Source organism: Lutra lutra, chromosome 6 (assembly GCF_902655055.1).
Source record: "Lutra lutra chromosome 6, mLutLut1.2, whole genome shotgun sequence".
In the NCBI taxonomy this organism is placed as follows: Eukaryota; Metazoa; Chordata; class Mammalia; order Carnivora; family Mustelidae; genus Lutra; species Lutra lutra.
This window is the reverse complement of record NC_062283.1, coordinates 93,925,814-93,942,270: the sequence shown is the minus strand read 5'-3', so window position 1 is coordinate 93,942,270 and position 16,457 is coordinate 93,925,814. Positions and strand designations below refer to the sequence as shown.

General features: G+C 40.1%; 1 protein-coding gene across 5 annotated transcripts in view; it reads right to left on the bottom strand.

The window, feature by feature from the left end:
- Positions 1-16,457, bottom strand: part of AIG1 (androgen induced 1) — a 265,961-nt gene that overhangs the window by 43,383 nt on the left and 206,121 nt on the right. For 3 of the 5 annotated variants that reach the window (XM_047734176.1, XM_047734172.1, XM_047734170.1), the window contains one exon: positions 12,980-13,095. The exons of the other annotated variants lie outside the window; for them this stretch is intronic. In XM_047734176.1, the coding sequence (XP_047590132.1) occupies positions 12,980-13,095 (116 nt within the window). The remainder of the gene's footprint in view (positions 1-12,979; positions 13,096-16,457) is intronic. 5 annotated transcript variants of the gene reach the window in all.

The following is a 16,457-nucleotide window of genomic DNA, read 5'->3' as shown; positions in this document are numbered from 1 at the left end:
AAGGTTATAACCACACTACCGTAGAAGAGAAGGAAATTGTACATGATCTCAGGAGAAGTGGTGCCACCCTATCCTGGATGTCCAACAAGAGGTACCACTGTTCACCATCCTTTCTGGAGAATAGACCTGAGCTCCCCAAGGCCAGATCACTTCCCTCTGGAGGGAGAGGGTCTTAGACCCAGAAGCTCTTTCTAGCCACCCTTCCTAGGCATGGAATCATGGCATTTATAAGAATGCCTTTAATGCAACCACGAGATGTGATGCTTATATTGGCAAGGGCCTAGATGTCAGTACAATGTGTGGCACGTGGCTGGTGGTATTTTATCAAGTAGCTCAGCATTACAGACTTTAGAACACAGATGTCATAGCCCCAGAGCCAACTACAATGAAAATTAAGATTACCACCCCTGTGAGTGCAATTACAGTATCTGGCTACTCCTTTGACCTTCCAGCAGATGTGGATTAGCAGGTAGAATTCCAACGAGGCTAGCCTGTCTGTTTGCCATTGCGAATACTTTTAAATGGACTGCTAGCAGATACATAGCACTTTTCTGTACAAGTTAGTTCACACGTATAAGTTTTCTCTAGCAGAGGTACACATCTTGTTAGACTTATCTACCAGGAACATGCCATTTTAAAAAGAAACCTGTCCTTGTCTGACAGGAAGGCAAATGGCACTGTTTAGCATTGTACTCAAGTTAGCTATTTTTGATCATGTGTTTTCTGAAATTGTGTACATACATTTGGTTTAAAGTTTATACATTTGGTTGGGCATTCTGTGTGACAGAGGGAGGCTAAGTGTAATGTGTTTATGGAGGGGACTTGGCCTGATGTGATGGCGTTTGGCTGACTGAAAGTGTCATGTGAGCTGTTCACTCCTCTGCGGCCTGATTAGATCTACACAGAGTACTAATGGCAATTCCTGAATTTCTCAAGAGGCTGGTAAGACTTTATGAATGAACTATCACTTCTTTTTTCTTTTCTTTACTTTCCTTTTTAATTGTTTTTAATTGTCACTTCTTTCTTACAGTCCTCCAGCAGAGCTAGGAAACAGAGCTAATCCAAGCCTTCGGACTCCATTTTCCTTCTCATCCAATGTGTTTTCAACAGAATAACACAGGGCTTAAACTACTTGTTATAGATGCAAAGCAATTTGTGTATTTATACCTGTAAATTTATGCATTGTTTTAATTTACTTAAGATTTTGGTATCATTTCTCAGCTTTTAAGGATGACTTACACATCTTATTTTTCTACTGTTATGTGAGAATATCACAGCCCAGGGATACATCATGGCATAAGGAAAAATAAAAGTGCTACCCAAAAAGAAAAAAAAAATCCAAACAGGTAAAAACAAACCACTGAAGGGTTTTAAGTAGGAGGATTGACATGATCAGATTTGCATTTTAAACACTCTGCCCAAGAGGTGGAAAGGGGATAGGAGACAGTGTGAGAAAGGTAGTGAAGAGGGGTTGAGTGTGGGAGGGGCTAGAACAACAGGGCCTGCCAAGGAGAACATGAGCAGGATACCAGAGGCAGTATGGCATCATGGGAAACAGGCAAACCAACCAACCAACCAACCAACCAACCAACCAACCAACCAACCAAAGGAACACACACAAAACAGTTTCAAACAAGGATGTTGTAGAGAGGTAAAATAAAAGTAGCCCTAGTGGGAAGAGGAAAGGTAGAATTGAGATTGTCCTGACTGGAGGAGGACAAAATGTGGCCAGTTCCAAGTGCACCGAACTTCTTTGCCTATGATTTGCCATCTCTTGCTTCCAGGCCATCTCCTTTCTCTGCCTGAACCACTTTTACCCTGGCCCTTTTTATGGCCCCTCAAGGGCCAGCTCCCATGTCACTTCTTTTGGAGGACTTTTATGACCCTATGAGTCTGGGTTAGGAAATGTTCATCTGGACTTTCAGAGCCTTCTGTATTTCTATTATTATAAACAGCCCATATCAACGTAAGGTAATTGCTTTTTTATTTTTCTGTATTCTTAAGTAGACTGTCGGCTCCTTGAGGGCAGAGTTGAAGCTTAATACATTGTTTACTACCTGTATCTAGCACAATGCCTGATACACCATAGAGAAACAGACACTTGTTTAAGAGTCTTTTTAGCATTGTACTCAACGACTCTTGTCCCTAGTCTACACTGACCCAGATCTCTCAGATTAAGGGAGAACTAAGATGTTATAATAATAATCAAGCTAGTTTCTTGTCTTTGAAAATTACTAGGAAAATGGGTCTACTTAAATGTATAAAGCCAAAGTTTTGCATAGTTATTTTCGACTAAGTTTCTCTTGCCATTTCCTTTATATCTCAATCAAAAGGTCATTTTGGCTGCAGATTTCTTTTCACTCTTGTGACCTAAACTCAAATCTGGTACTGCAGTGCCTGGATGGTGTAGTCAGTTAGGCATTGGACTCTTGGTTTCTGCTCAGGCATGATCTCAAGAGTCATGTGATTGACCCCCATGTCACTTAAGACTCTCTCTCCCAGTCCATCTCTCCGCCCCGCAACATGCGCATTCATTCATGTTCTCTCTCTCTAAAAATAAATAAATAAATCTTTTTAAAAAATCCCCTCAAATCTGGTACAAATATGTCCTCATCTGTTTTTTGTTTTTTAAATCAGTGTTTATTTGTGCCTCAGGGGAAACTAGCAATGCTGGGTGCTGTGGGAGACACAAATGTCTGCAGGCTGTGGAAACCCTCTGCCAAAGATGAGACTGAGCAGGGCTAATGGTCACTGTGGAGTTGTTCACGTAATCCCCTCCTGCAGCTGCCAGAGAATATGTTCTGAACCTTCAAAATGCTCTCATATTCTCAAAGACACAGAGAAGGCTCACCTCAGGGAAATGAAGAGTCTATAATTTGACTAATAAAAGGATCTTTCCTCTACTTGAAATGTTTTTATTGCATGACCTGGGTCACCTCCCATACATAGGATGACACTCTGATAAGGAGTTCAGTCTGTGTGGTTCTTTCTAGAAGTCCATCAGCTTCAGTTGGCAATTTAAATGAATCAGGCAGGTAGGAGATGAGACAAGCCAAAATTCAATATTAGAGAAATGGGTGGTAGGAATATTGTAAACTACTTTGTATGGTTACCATTGAGCTAAGTGTAAGATAGGTGTGTGTGTATGTATATATATAATTTAAAGTTTCCCTACTTTATCTGCTTGCTTTTAGAACTCACACACTGTCACAATTTCTCTTATTAAGCAATCTATCTTAAGAATATTTTCTGACATTTTGACTGATGTGATGTCTAAAGGAAATGTGTTTGTATTAACCCTTAGAAAACTGTAGCTAGGAAAGTTCTCTTTATTTTCTTTAAGACCAGTTCAACTGCTGACCTTTCTCTTGTTCTAGTTAGTGAATGGAGGGGATCTGGTTGGGGGCAGGACAGGCTTTGAAAAAAATCAACCAGATAACCATATAACAACAACTGCTTTTTAACTCCTTAGATAGAAAGGAACAGGGCATTACAGTAGTGTCCCCTAGAGAGGCTGAACCCAGTCTTGGGAGTCAGAGAAGACCTCCATAAGAAAGAGATAGTTAAGCTGAGATGTGAAGTATGAAGAATTGTGGGGGTATGACTAAAGGGAGGTTGGGTGGAGGTACGAGGAAGGTGAAAGCTTTGACCTTAGAAGAAAATTAGATTGCACTTAACCATTAGAGAGAAGGTCACTGTGGCTGGAGCCAGCAAGCAAAGAGGGTAGAGGAGGATGAGGGACCTAGAGAAGTCAGCGAGGTCAAATAATGTAGGTCCCTGAAGCCATGAAAAGAAACTTTGGACTTTATTCCTAGAAGCAATGGGAAGTCATCCATACTCTCTGAGTAAAGGAGTGACATGGTCAGTGGTTTTAAAGGATGTGCCCAAGGATCCTGCAAGTGGACAGGCACGTTACGTGGTGGTGGGGGATGACAGTTCCGTGTGTGGTTCAGGAGAGGGATAACAAAAGCTGGGGCATGGTGTTGGCAGTGGAGAGGAGCAAGCGCAAAGATTCTTCAAGTACTTCAGAAGAACAGAAGCCAGAAATTGGTAAATGATTATCTGTAGAAGGCCCCAGAAAGATAGGTTGTCGATGTCTTATAAATTTCTGGCATGAACATCTGGGTGGATGGCAATGCTCAGGGAATACAATCTTGGGGTGCAGTTGGGAAAGCAGGTACTGCTTGAGTATGGTGTGCAATTGCAAGCATGAGAGGCTTATGAGGCTTATCAGAAGAGAGCTCTGAGCTGCAGATCTGGGATGGAAGAAATCACAATCGGAGAGTTGATGAATTTACTTAGGGAGAGTAGGCAGTAAGAGAAAAGGATCTTGGTTAAGAAGGTGGATTCCAAGTTGAGTATTCTCACCACAATAAATTTAAAAAGTTAATAAATTAGAAAAGGAGAAGATGATGGGCTGGGATCCAAGGTACTCCAGCATGGGGGTTTGGGTAGAGTGGGAAGAGCCTGCAGATGATGCTATGAGGGATGGTTTTGAGATTGGGGAGGGAAATTGGAGATTGTGACATCCAAGTCTGAGAAGACAGTGATTCAGGAAGGGGCATAATTTAGTATCAAAACTGCTACAATATCAATGGAAGAGAGGCGGTATAGAAATTCTTCCCCTATTGTCATAAGGAGGGAGTGGGTACAGTAAAGATGTCTATAGGAAGAAATGGAAAGAGTTCCTATTTAAAGTCTTTTAGAGTCTCCATGAAATACAAGGTCAGGCCACCTGCTGGGAGATCACTGGGGAGTATGAGCTGGAGGTGGAGGGAGTACTGGCAGAACAGGTAGAGGAAATGCAAAGTAAAATTGCCAAGTAACATAGAGGACACAAGCAGCATCAAAATGGTGATTCTAGACTACAGAGAAAAGAAGTAGTTATGTTGGTTTGGATGTCCTGCTGGGAAGTGTGGGAAAGGTCATAACCACATAGAAGATGATTTTGGGGTGGGGGGCATGGTTAACAGCATATGGGGAATTCTAGTTCTTCATGTGCTCTCAGCAAGTCTGAGAACCAGCTGTTGGGGTTAGAGAAGACAAAACTCAGAATAATAAGTACTGGGAACTGAGATGGATTATACACACAAGCCTTTTCTGTCCAGATGCAGATCTAAGGAACTGATTTAATCAACACCCGAGTGGGCATTCTGAGGGGCTGAGTGCAAGCCATACTCTCAGTTGGTAAGTCCTCCATTGTCCAGAAGATGAGAAAACAACAACTCATCTCAACAACGTGTTTGTAAAAATAAGCAGATCAGAATAATGGGAAAACAATGACATTTTTGGTTCTCAGGGGAAAAGCAGAGCTTGGGAAATAACTTAATGTTCGAACTGTAAGAAATTTTCAGAAAACCCTTTAGCATTCTTAATAGATTATGAGGGGACATGAAGCCCATGAAGTAGGACCAGAATCCATAAGAAGAGCAGAGGATAAAATGAAAATAAGAGTTGTGGGGACAAGGGAGAGAAGGAAATGGAACTTTCCCATACACTCCTCAGACAGTCAGGATTTTTGTGGTGGGAGGAAGGAAAGACACAATCATTTCCCAAGGGGCCCATGTGCTTCTTAATCCTCAAGGCAATTCTGTAGTGCAAATGTTACTCCCTTTTTAAAGGTGGTAAAAATGAGCGCTAGGAGAGGATAAGTGATTTGCTCAAAGCAAGGGAAGAGGGGAACTGAACAAAAGATGGTGTCAATTCAAGGATCTGGACCTCCACCTCCCAGAACAGGCACAAGAGGTTAATGAAGGAAGAAACATGCAGAAAGGGGCTGGGTTAGGCTACTTTCAGTCTGAGTATTCTTAGCATATAAATAGAACAACAACAATGGCTACTGGACTAACTGCCAATTGTGTGGCAGGCGTTTTACACACATCTTTCCTTCCTTCCTTCCTTCCTTTCTTTTGGGAGAGAGAGAGAGAGAGAGAGAGAGAGAGCGTGAGCGCCTGAGGGTGGGGAGGGAGGGGCAGAGGGAGAGAGAGAATCTTAAGAATCTTAAGCAGGCTCCATGTTCAACATGGAGCCTGATAATAATGCAGCTGGATCTCACCACCCTGAGATCATGACCTGAGTAGAAATCAAGAGTCCAACACTTAGCCGACTGAGCTACCCAGGAGCCCCTACACTTATTTTTCTGATTCTTACAGTAATCCTGCCTAAGTGTCATGACTCTCTTTTTTTTCAGCTGTAGTAATTGAGTGTTTTGCTCAAATATGTAAGTGTTCTACTGCTGGTATAATACATTGCTACAAACTTTGTGGCTAAAAACAACACACATTTATCTTACAATTCTGTAGGTTAGAAGTCCAACACAGGTCTGTTGAGGCTATAGTCAAAATGTTGGCAGGGCTGTGTTCTTTCTGGATCCATCTCCTTGACTTCTCTAGCTGTTAGAAGTGACCCACATTACTTGGCTCATGGTCCACTTCCTCTATCTTGAAAACTGGCAGTGATGGTTTGAGTCCTTTCCCCGTAATATCTCTCTGACCCTTCTCCCACAGTCCTGCTCCCCTCTAACTGCAGCAGAGAAACCAGACAATCAGTTTGGGCCCACTTGGCTAATGCAGGCTAACCTCCCCCACCCAAGGTCTTAAATGTAATCACATCTGCAAAGTCCTTTTTGTCATGTGAGGTGACACATTCACAAATCCTAGAGATTAGGATGTGGACATTTCTGGAACCATTATTCTGCCCACCATATCAAATTAAAGAGGTATTGAAGGGCTGAACCCAGAGTTTAATTTAGATTTGGTCAAAATTAGGTAGGAAATCCTATTGGCTCTATCTTCAAAATAGATCCAGAATTCTTCTAGTTCTCACACTGCCATTTCTACCACCTTGGTCCAAGCCATGCCACTGCTTCCTAGAAAGGATTACTTCTATAGCTTTATAACTGTTTTCTTGCTCCATCCTTGCCTGCAGTCCATTCTCAACATAGTAGCCAAAATAATCTTTTAAAAATGTCTCAGATTATGTCAGTTTTCTGTTCAAAACCTTCCAATAACTCTTGATTTCAGTATGAACTAAGGACACAGTCTTTACATATCCTACAAGGCTTACATAATCCTTCCTCCACTCCAGGGGTCTCTGGTCACTCTACCCTCACTCAGCTCCAACACAAGCCTTCTGTCTGCACTGAACATACCAGAATTATTGCCAGAGTCTTGAGCGGAAGGGGGCTCTGTATTTTTGTTCTGCCTCCTCCTCCAGTACCTTGAAGTAGAATGGGAGGGCATAGCCTGGTTCTGGGATGTCTCTTTCCTAGCTGGGGATCTGGGAGGGGAAATGGGAGGAGGATGAATAACTCCTGACTTCACTGTCCATGGCTGTGCAAGTGGTTTCCCCTTTATCTTTGTTAGTACCCGCTCTCCACTGATAAATGCTGTGAGGCTGATTTTAGATGCCTACTTTTGCATGTGGTACATATGTGTGAGGCTTGTAGGGGTCTCTGAGGGGCTTCTCTAATTCAGAATTTCCATATGTGGGTTATGGACTGGGTCCTGCTCATGGCAGGATGCTATAATTTCTTGCTGTTTGGAAACCCCTGCCTAGGGGCTGGCCTTCTTGGGTGGGCCACCATTAAGACAGCTGAGCCTAGAGCTCTCCCTCAATGTCAAACCAGATCCACAAGAAACACATCCATCTTTGCCACATACAAGTGATGTGGTCATAGGCTGCTTTACAGCTGTCCCTCCCTCCCTCCTGCTCAGGCAGGAGGCAAATGAATGTTCACAAATCTCTTCCTAAGTTAGATTTCTGTCTTATACCTGATTTACCAAGGATTCTTTTGGAGTCTGTTACACTTGGTTTTGGTGAATGTGGGGAGGCAATTCCTTCCCCAATGGCTCCCCTAGACCTCAACTCAATACTGCAAAGACACTCTCCTTCTCCCTAGCCGGGCTGAAGAAGGAAGGTTCAGAAGATGGCAAAGAGTGTGGATGGCTTTGGTGATGTGTAAGAGAACAAAGTGTTTGGGCTGTCTTTTATAGGCCCCAAGAAAGGCACCTTTCTTCAGAATGTGAGGCACATGCTGCATTACTCTTTCACCTTGGTCCCTGTTCTCCACTGCCAGGACATCAGGAAAACTTTCATGCACTGTTAGAGATGTAAAAGTCATCAGGACAGGCAGTTATGGGAGAGTGAAAGATTTAAGTTGAACAAAGGAAAATGTCATCTGCTGGTCAGAGGACGACATGTTGGTCAGTTTACTCAACTGGTGAAGCAGCATCCAATTAAGTAGGGGGACTTCACGTGTTTAAAATTTACATGGTCTAAAATTTCACTTTTTTTAGTGAAGAGGGTGTGAATTTTATGCTAAAAATTTTACTTGTTCCTGACTAAAAATTCCTCCCAAGACTTAAATTTGAGTACAATCTTATTTTTAAGGTTTTTTCCCTCTGTTTTAAAGAAACAATATTTGTTTCCAGCACAGACTTGAAGAAATAAAGAAAAGTTTCAATAGGAGAGCAAAAATAATCTGCAATTGCATAACTAAAGTATAATCAAGTTTGATGGAGCTAGAACTCTGATTTAGGGCAGTTTAAGACTGTGTCATGTAAGAATGATCATCCTTCATCTTGATTTTACTTTGTTTTGTTTTCTATTTTAAGAAGTTGCACAATGGACACATTTGGGGTAATGAGATTTGGAATATGAAATTTATGAAATAGGGCCCAGAGACAACAGAAATCTCTATTCTGCTTTAAATAAGCTCACTGTAATGACAAGAAATGTTTATCCATTAGAAGAAAGTCCTCTGATTCATTTTCTCCCCTTCCCTAATGCCTCCTTGCTCCTGCTATGCCTTGCATTTAGTGTTAGCATGTATTATGCATGGGCCCTGAGATCTCATGTGGGGTCTACTGAATGAGAACCACCATGGGAGGGGAGTATGGGCAGGGGATGGAAGAAACTTCAGGACAGAGGAGACCCACTGCTGAAAAGCAAAGTAGTGTCTTTCAGATTGAAAAACAAAGTAGTGAGTAGCACAAATGCTATACAGGGAGACAAATGTGTGAGGTGCTGGGGGGCCCCAGCCAAAGAAGAGATTGGCCACCAGGAGGAGTCCTGTATAGGTAGAGTAAGGATACCGTCTCTCACAGAATTTGTCACCTAGAGGACGACAGTAGTTAACATTCCATGATCTTTTTTTTTTGTTGTTAATTTAAATTCGATTATACAATGTATAGTACATCATTAGTTTTTGATATAATGTTCAATGATTCATTCGTTGCGCATCACATTCCATGATCTTAAAGCTCTCTGTTCTACTTGGTCCCCCTTCAGGATTTCCTGATGGTTCTTTTAAATTTAAAAAGCAAACAAAAGTACTATTTTCATATCTTTTAGGGCTATTTTGGGTTTTTAAAGTGAAGAGTGTATGAGTGAGTGAGAAAGAATAAAAGGAAAAGCAAAAGGCTTACAACATTGTAACTAAAATTCTCAGACTGTTGATAAGAAAACACTCTCTGCATTGTCCTCAGAACAGTAAGTATAGAGATACTACTACTACTACTACTACTATTACTACTACTACTATTGACAATAAAAGAAAAATATAAAAATTTTTTTACGTGTGTCAGGTATTGTTCTATGGCTTCTATATACTGTAACTGAATCCTCAAAACTGCCCCATGAGGTCCTCGTCCCTATTTCATATCTGACTAAGTTAGAGCTCAGAAAAATTAAGTGAAGGAGTCAGAATTCCAACCCATAAAGTAGTCTTAACTATTAGACATGCTGCTTCTGATATATTGCTTCAAAACAAAACAAAAACGAAACACACAATCTGTTCACCCACAGAGGTACTCTTCTCCCAGAAGAAGGCAGTGGAGAACATGTGAATTGTACAGACTGTGGACACACAATGCTTGCATTCCAGATCTGGCAACAACAAGGATACTTGGCTTTTTCTTGGGCAAGTCACATACTCTCTAAGCTTTAGTTTTCTTATCTGTAAAATAGGCCAGATAATGCCTATCTCAAGGCATTTGGGGAGCTAAATAACATATTTGAAACACAGAACTCAAAAGAATGGTATTCCTTACAATTCCTGTTAATTACAGTTGCATTAGAAGCCAAGAGGACCTCTGTGTTGTATCCTGCATAAGCTAATACAGGTCATCCTATTTTTTAGGGGAAACCCCACAACTAGGGTACACAGAATGTGTGGGGGAATGATGATGGAGGAGATGTATGCAGACAAGGTATTGAGAGCCCACTGTAAGTGGATAGGGAGATGCTGGTGTCCCAGACCCTGGGTAAGTGGAGAGAGGTATGGTGGGAAGCACAAGGAGGCAGAAAAGGAGTCTGGAATGACTTCTGACGCTCAGTTTGGGAGGAATGAAATAGGGATTGGGAAAGGGAACTGCTCAGGGTGGCCACTCAGTGGGCTCCAGTCTATGAGTGAAAGCTCCCATATGCTGTTGCAACTTTGGCTATCCAAATCTAGAAGGGGAACAGGTTTAGGTGGAGCGGGAGCCATGTGGGAATGGACAGCAAGTGGGAATCAGAGCAAAGCACAGACAGTCTGGCCAGCAGATGCAGAGGTACGGATTCAGCTCAACCATGCAGGGGATGGCAGGGGAGATCTATTTGTTTTATAATTAGCATATGATAAGAGGAATGCTTTCTTCCATTTTGGCATGAAGTTCTGGAATGTCCAGTTACAATCTTGGTATTCTACCAAAAGATTTCATATCCTGAAACTTCTACTATCATGTCACTGGTATGGCAGCTTTGAGATAGTCTAGAAGGAGCAAAAGCCAGTACCTTTTTGATAACAATGAAAATCCTTGGATTTATATACTATGACAGAATATGAGGGGCATTGTTTAGCTCTTGGCATAGCTATGAATACCTAGGGCAGAACACCAAAGGAAAAAGTCTACTTTGAAAGCTCTCTCAGAACAAATCTGAGAGAATTTGCTGGTTAATGCAATACATGTCCAAACAAGTACTGGTTTACTTAGGGAGTATGCAGGCCTGGCAAGCCTCACTTGGCATGAAGACCATGAGTAATGATTCATTTTAATGAGGGATCTTGGGGGTCTATAATGAAGACTATGTGGTATTTGCCATGTGTCTCTTTGAGACATTGACTGAGTGTACCCACAGTGGAAGAAAAGCTATCAGAAAATACATAGTTCATGAGACTTCTGGGACTCTATAAGGTTCAGATAATTTAATAGTGTATAAATGAATTCACAGAGGTATACCCAGAGATCTCAGAGAAAAAAGCTTCTCTTCCTACAGGTAAGCAAATATGAGCACAAAATAATGAGACTATATTTTTGGGAGCAAGGGAGGGATTTGATTTTTTAATGATTTTTGATTTTAAGATGAATGCATCCCTGGAATAATTCATAGCCTCCCTACATGATCTTCTGAAAGATAAGAGTCATTTGAATATAAAATTTCATATATATAAAGTATGTATATTCATTTTTGAGACATAATTTTAGTCACACTTCACCTGTAAGCCCTGATCATTTGGACGTTTTTTCTTTCTTTCTTTCTTTCTTTCTTTCTTTCTTTCTTTCCTTCTTTCTTTCTTTTTTAAGATTTTATTTATTTATTTGAGAGAGAGAGTGAGAGAAAGAGAGAAAGCACAAGATGGAGGCGGGTCAGAGGGAGAAGCAGACTCCCCATTGAGCAGGGACCCCGATGTGGGACTCAATCCTGGGACTCCAGAATCATGACCTAAGCCAAAGACAGTTGCTTTACTGACTGAGCCACCCACGTGCCCTAGACTTTTTCTACTAGAGAAAATCAGTACTTAACATTTTAGGTTGAAACAAAAAAGTCTAGAAAGTGATGAGGAAAACAAACAGACTTTGTTTTCCAACGGACTTTGACTAGTCAATGGAATGGCAGATAGAATGAGTATTACTGCATGTTTGTTCTGGGGTCTTTCATCTGGATGTCCATTTAGATCTAGCCACAGGGTATGACTTCCTAGAAACAAATTTCCTTTCTGGTCAGATCTGGGGCATTATGTGGTAATTTACGCAAATTACGTGAAGTACTGTATTGAACTTTATTTTGTACTTCTGGGCTGGCTAGAGCAAATGCTCCACAGAGACTGGGCCTCCCAAAAAGCTCCGGGATTTTGGAGGGATTAAATACAGTTCTGGGGGTGTTTGGAATAACGTGATGCAGTCGTTGACGTTTAAGGGAGGGGATAGTGACCCAGAACTCAGGACAAGAGAGGCAGAAGTGCTGATGGGAGGGAACTCTTCTAAGTGTACTGGTCCTCCAAAAAGGACTTGGAATTCCAAAGAGAAGTAAGAAATTCTGTCTTAAAAGAATTCTGAAATTTTGAAATATTAAAATATGGTAAGAACTGAAACTAAGGTGAAGTAAACCCAACAGTCAACTGTGCTGTTATCAGATAAATGTGGCACCACCCACTTGAGACTTATTTGTGCCCAATGGAGCAAGTGGAGATTTCTTGTAATTTATTTATCCCAATTAAAAAACAAAACAAACCCTTAAATGCCTATTATGTGTAATCGCTAATTGTAAGATAGGTTCTAAACTGACTCAGGAGAATGTCCGGTTTCACTTGTTTCCTATGAAGTTTAAGATCACTCCTCTAAAGAGGCCATTTCTTCTGTCCTCATTTGCATTTGCTCACCAACAACAGCAACAACAAAAATCCCAAGCAAAAAGCCCTTAAGCAATAAAACTACTGTCCAAGAAAAACATTTAGTTTGAAAAAGAGTTGAAAAATGTAGCCTTGGAAGAACCATTGCTTACACGGGATTGTTCAACAAATTCCTGTTGTGTGAGGTTTGGCATATACTTTCTAAAAATATAAGCATCTGGGGAAATGAGACAAAGCCCAGGTCCTGGACCAAATGAGGCACGCAGTGTGAATCTGTTAGTGATTATATCCATAATGAAATATGTGCCCCAATTTAGCAGTGCAAAATCTAATACAATACGAAAGCCCAGCAGGCACTGTCCTTACCATAATATATAGCCAACAGAGAAGGTACATATGGCGGCGAGTCCGCTGCTCCTGCTGGGATACGCATGGTGTGATGTCCTCATCTCGATTAATATAAAGGGCAAAACTGTTGTGTGCTGAAAAAGAACAGAGAGCAGGTGACACAGATTCTTATCATTGCCCCTCAATACTTGTTTTGTCTCCAGCAGGAGAAGGGATAGTGCAAATTCTTAGCAAAAGCACCATAGCAGAGAGTAGCTGTATATGGCTTGTCTAAGATGTAGGATGGACAAGAAAACATGTGATCCATCGATTGCTCTACTGGTGTTTTTCTTCTATACCTGAATTTTTAAAATTTTATTTTATTTATAACTGTCGCAGGAAATTTCAGTAATTTTGAAGGATGTATAGGAAAAAATTAGAACATAAGAAAGGAATAAAAATAACCACTGTTAATATTTTGGTAGGTGTTTTCCCTCCCCCTTGTTTATATTATTTATACATAGTTAAGATCATACTGTGCATGGAATTTTGTTTTGGGACTATACCATGAGAAGTTTGGTGAGGGGTGTAGAGGGAGAGAGAGAATATTAAGAAGGCTCCACTCCCTGTGTGTGAGTCAAACTGGGGGCTAGATCTCAGAACTCTGAGATCATGACCTGAGCCAAAATCAAGAGTCAGACACTTAACCAACTGAGCTACCTAGGTGCCCCAACATGAGAATTTTTAATATGCCATTTTGGAAATTCTTCTAGAATATTAACCTTTATATAGTTGCTTGAAACTCCATTTTATGGATATATTGGATATACCAAAATTATTTGGCCAAGTCCTGTTCTTGGACATTAAGTAGTAAAAGATTTTAAATTATTAATTTATGAAAAAATTCATGATGAGTATCTTTCATAGAATTCTTTGAATGTTAAATAATTTTCTTATAGTTAAAGGCATAATGCCAAATTATGTGTGTAATAGCAGCAGGTTAAGAAATAATGTCAAATTAGTTTCCAGAAAGGTTGTACTGGTTTTTACCAGCAGAATATGGATCTAGATATGATGTTTGAAGACCGACTCCAGAGAAGCTTGATGGGACCTTTGCATTTGTTTTTTGGACTCAGTGACTACTCTGATACTCAGTTCTGTGGGCCAAGATGGGGATGAAATTTGGTAAGAAGTAAGGAAAGTCAGTTTATCCTGGTGTTGAAATTTGATGAACAGAAGTAAGGGACAAAGATCTTCTTAGGTAAAACTGGGTTAGGATATAGATTTATCTTCCAACATTGAAGTTTCTCAAGAGTAAGGAGATGGCAGAAATGAGAAGTGAACCATGAGTAAGTTTGAATTCTACTTGGTACCTCCTTAGTGGCCATGAAAGAATCTTTGCTCTGTTCTTCCTATATTATTTAAATATTCAAGGAAAATTCAGGAAATTGAATATTATAATTTTCAAACTCTCATAAGTATCATGGCACATGGTCCCAGGTGGCAGGTGGGTCTTGTCAGGAAAACACATGGTAGTGATATCAAAGTGAATATCTTAGATGAAACAAATTGCTTATATTTATAGAAAAAACAGAAATACAGGATTTTTAAAGAACTACAAAGATAGTGGAAATTCATTGCTTTAAATATTCTCCTCTAGATAACTATGCTGAATGCCAATAGATTAGTTATTGAAGTCCGGTATTCCTAAAACATCAGGTGGGTGATTCCACAGTTGGGTAGCTTTATATTTCCTTATTCTTTGCTTCTCTATTGTTTTTCTAAAACAGTATAATTAGCTCTGAAAGGAAAACACATGGTAATGATAAAGGAACCATGCAAAATGTACATGTGTGTTGATACAGAGACAGTATGTGTTTTAAAGATCTATTTTATTGTTTTATTCACTATAATCTAGTCACCTGAGATGACATTGGCCTGGAGTTTCACCAACAGTTTGAGAGGCCAACAGTACTTTTGCAATGGTGCATTCATGTGTAAAATTCAAATGTATAGCTAACGATAAGTTTAAGTCTTATCAAATCTTATACAGGAAAAAAAACCCAACATTCTTAACAAGAATTATTAACTCCATTTTACACTGAAGATAGTGCTAACTGACTCTGGTGACCTGTGTGAGTTACAAAACCATGGTGATATATTATTTTTTGATTTATTAATATTAAAAAGCATTTAAATTCTACCTCTTCATCCATTGCTCCAAACTGAGTAGAAAATCATCCCTTTTCTATAAAATTATATAAGTTCAAATAACTTATCTGAATATTCTTAGTTATCCAGCTATCATTCTTTTACTTAGCCTCCTTGTTGATTATCAGATGTCATACCTAGAAGGGTTAGGGTGTATTTTGATAATGCCAGACAGAAAATCTCTGAAAAATGAACATCTTTCTAGATCACTTCATTAATGGCATCATCACCACTAAAAAGGAGCTACTTGTTCCATCAATGACATAATCAGTGACATAAGATCTTTCTGAGTGCCAGTTGGCCCAGTGGCAAATCTTGGGTAATAGCATATCATTCAGAATTTTCAGGCACTGAAGAATGTATATCTCCCTTTCTAAAAATGTGTAATGCAAATGATGTTTACTGTTAAACAGTACATATTGACAAAAGTAAAAGTAGTGTAAAATATTTAGAGCAAATATAAACATTGCTCTGCAGGTAGTTAAGGTTTTATAAACTAAGAAAATGGTAAAAATCTACAAATGGCCCTGCTGAATCTCTAGGTAACCTTTAGCAGCTCAACTGTAACCCCAAATCTGTAGCAACAAGAGGGATAATTATTTTAGAACCACAGGTACAAGAAATCCAGTTCTAATCCACTTCCAGGCAACACTGTGCTTGAATGACTTAAAAACCAGGAAGGAAATACTCAAGTCCATTCAAAACCACCTGCTGTACAAAACAGTAGTCCTACGTTTTATTCACTGTGGTATTTGTAGAAAAGAGCCTGGCACATAGGAGATGCTCAAAAAATACTCATGGAGATAATTTAATCTTCAAAGCAACATTTTTTTTTTAAGATTTTATTTATTTATTTGACAGAGAGAGATCACAAGTAGGCAGAGAGGCAGGCAGAGAGAGAGGAGGAAGAAAGCTCCCTGCTGAGCAGAGAGCCCGATGCGGGACTTGATCCCAGGACCCTGAGATCATGACCTGAGCCGAAGGCAGTGGCTTAACCCACTGAGCCACCCAGGCACCCCAAAGCAACATTTTTAATGGGAATTTTTAACTACATTTTGCAGATGAGATGACACACACTCAGAAAAGATCATTGTCTTGCCCAAGATCATAGAGCTAGTATGTCTGGAAGTAGGGTTCAAGACCAGCTCTGTTTCCAAATGCCAGGCTCTGTTTTCTACATCAGAATTGTATTTGTCAAAGATATAGTTAAGTAATATTCGACTCAATAAACCTGTGGGAATGCATGACTTAAGATCACTTACATTGTCACTCAATTGACCAGAACTATTTTTTTTTTTTAAAGATT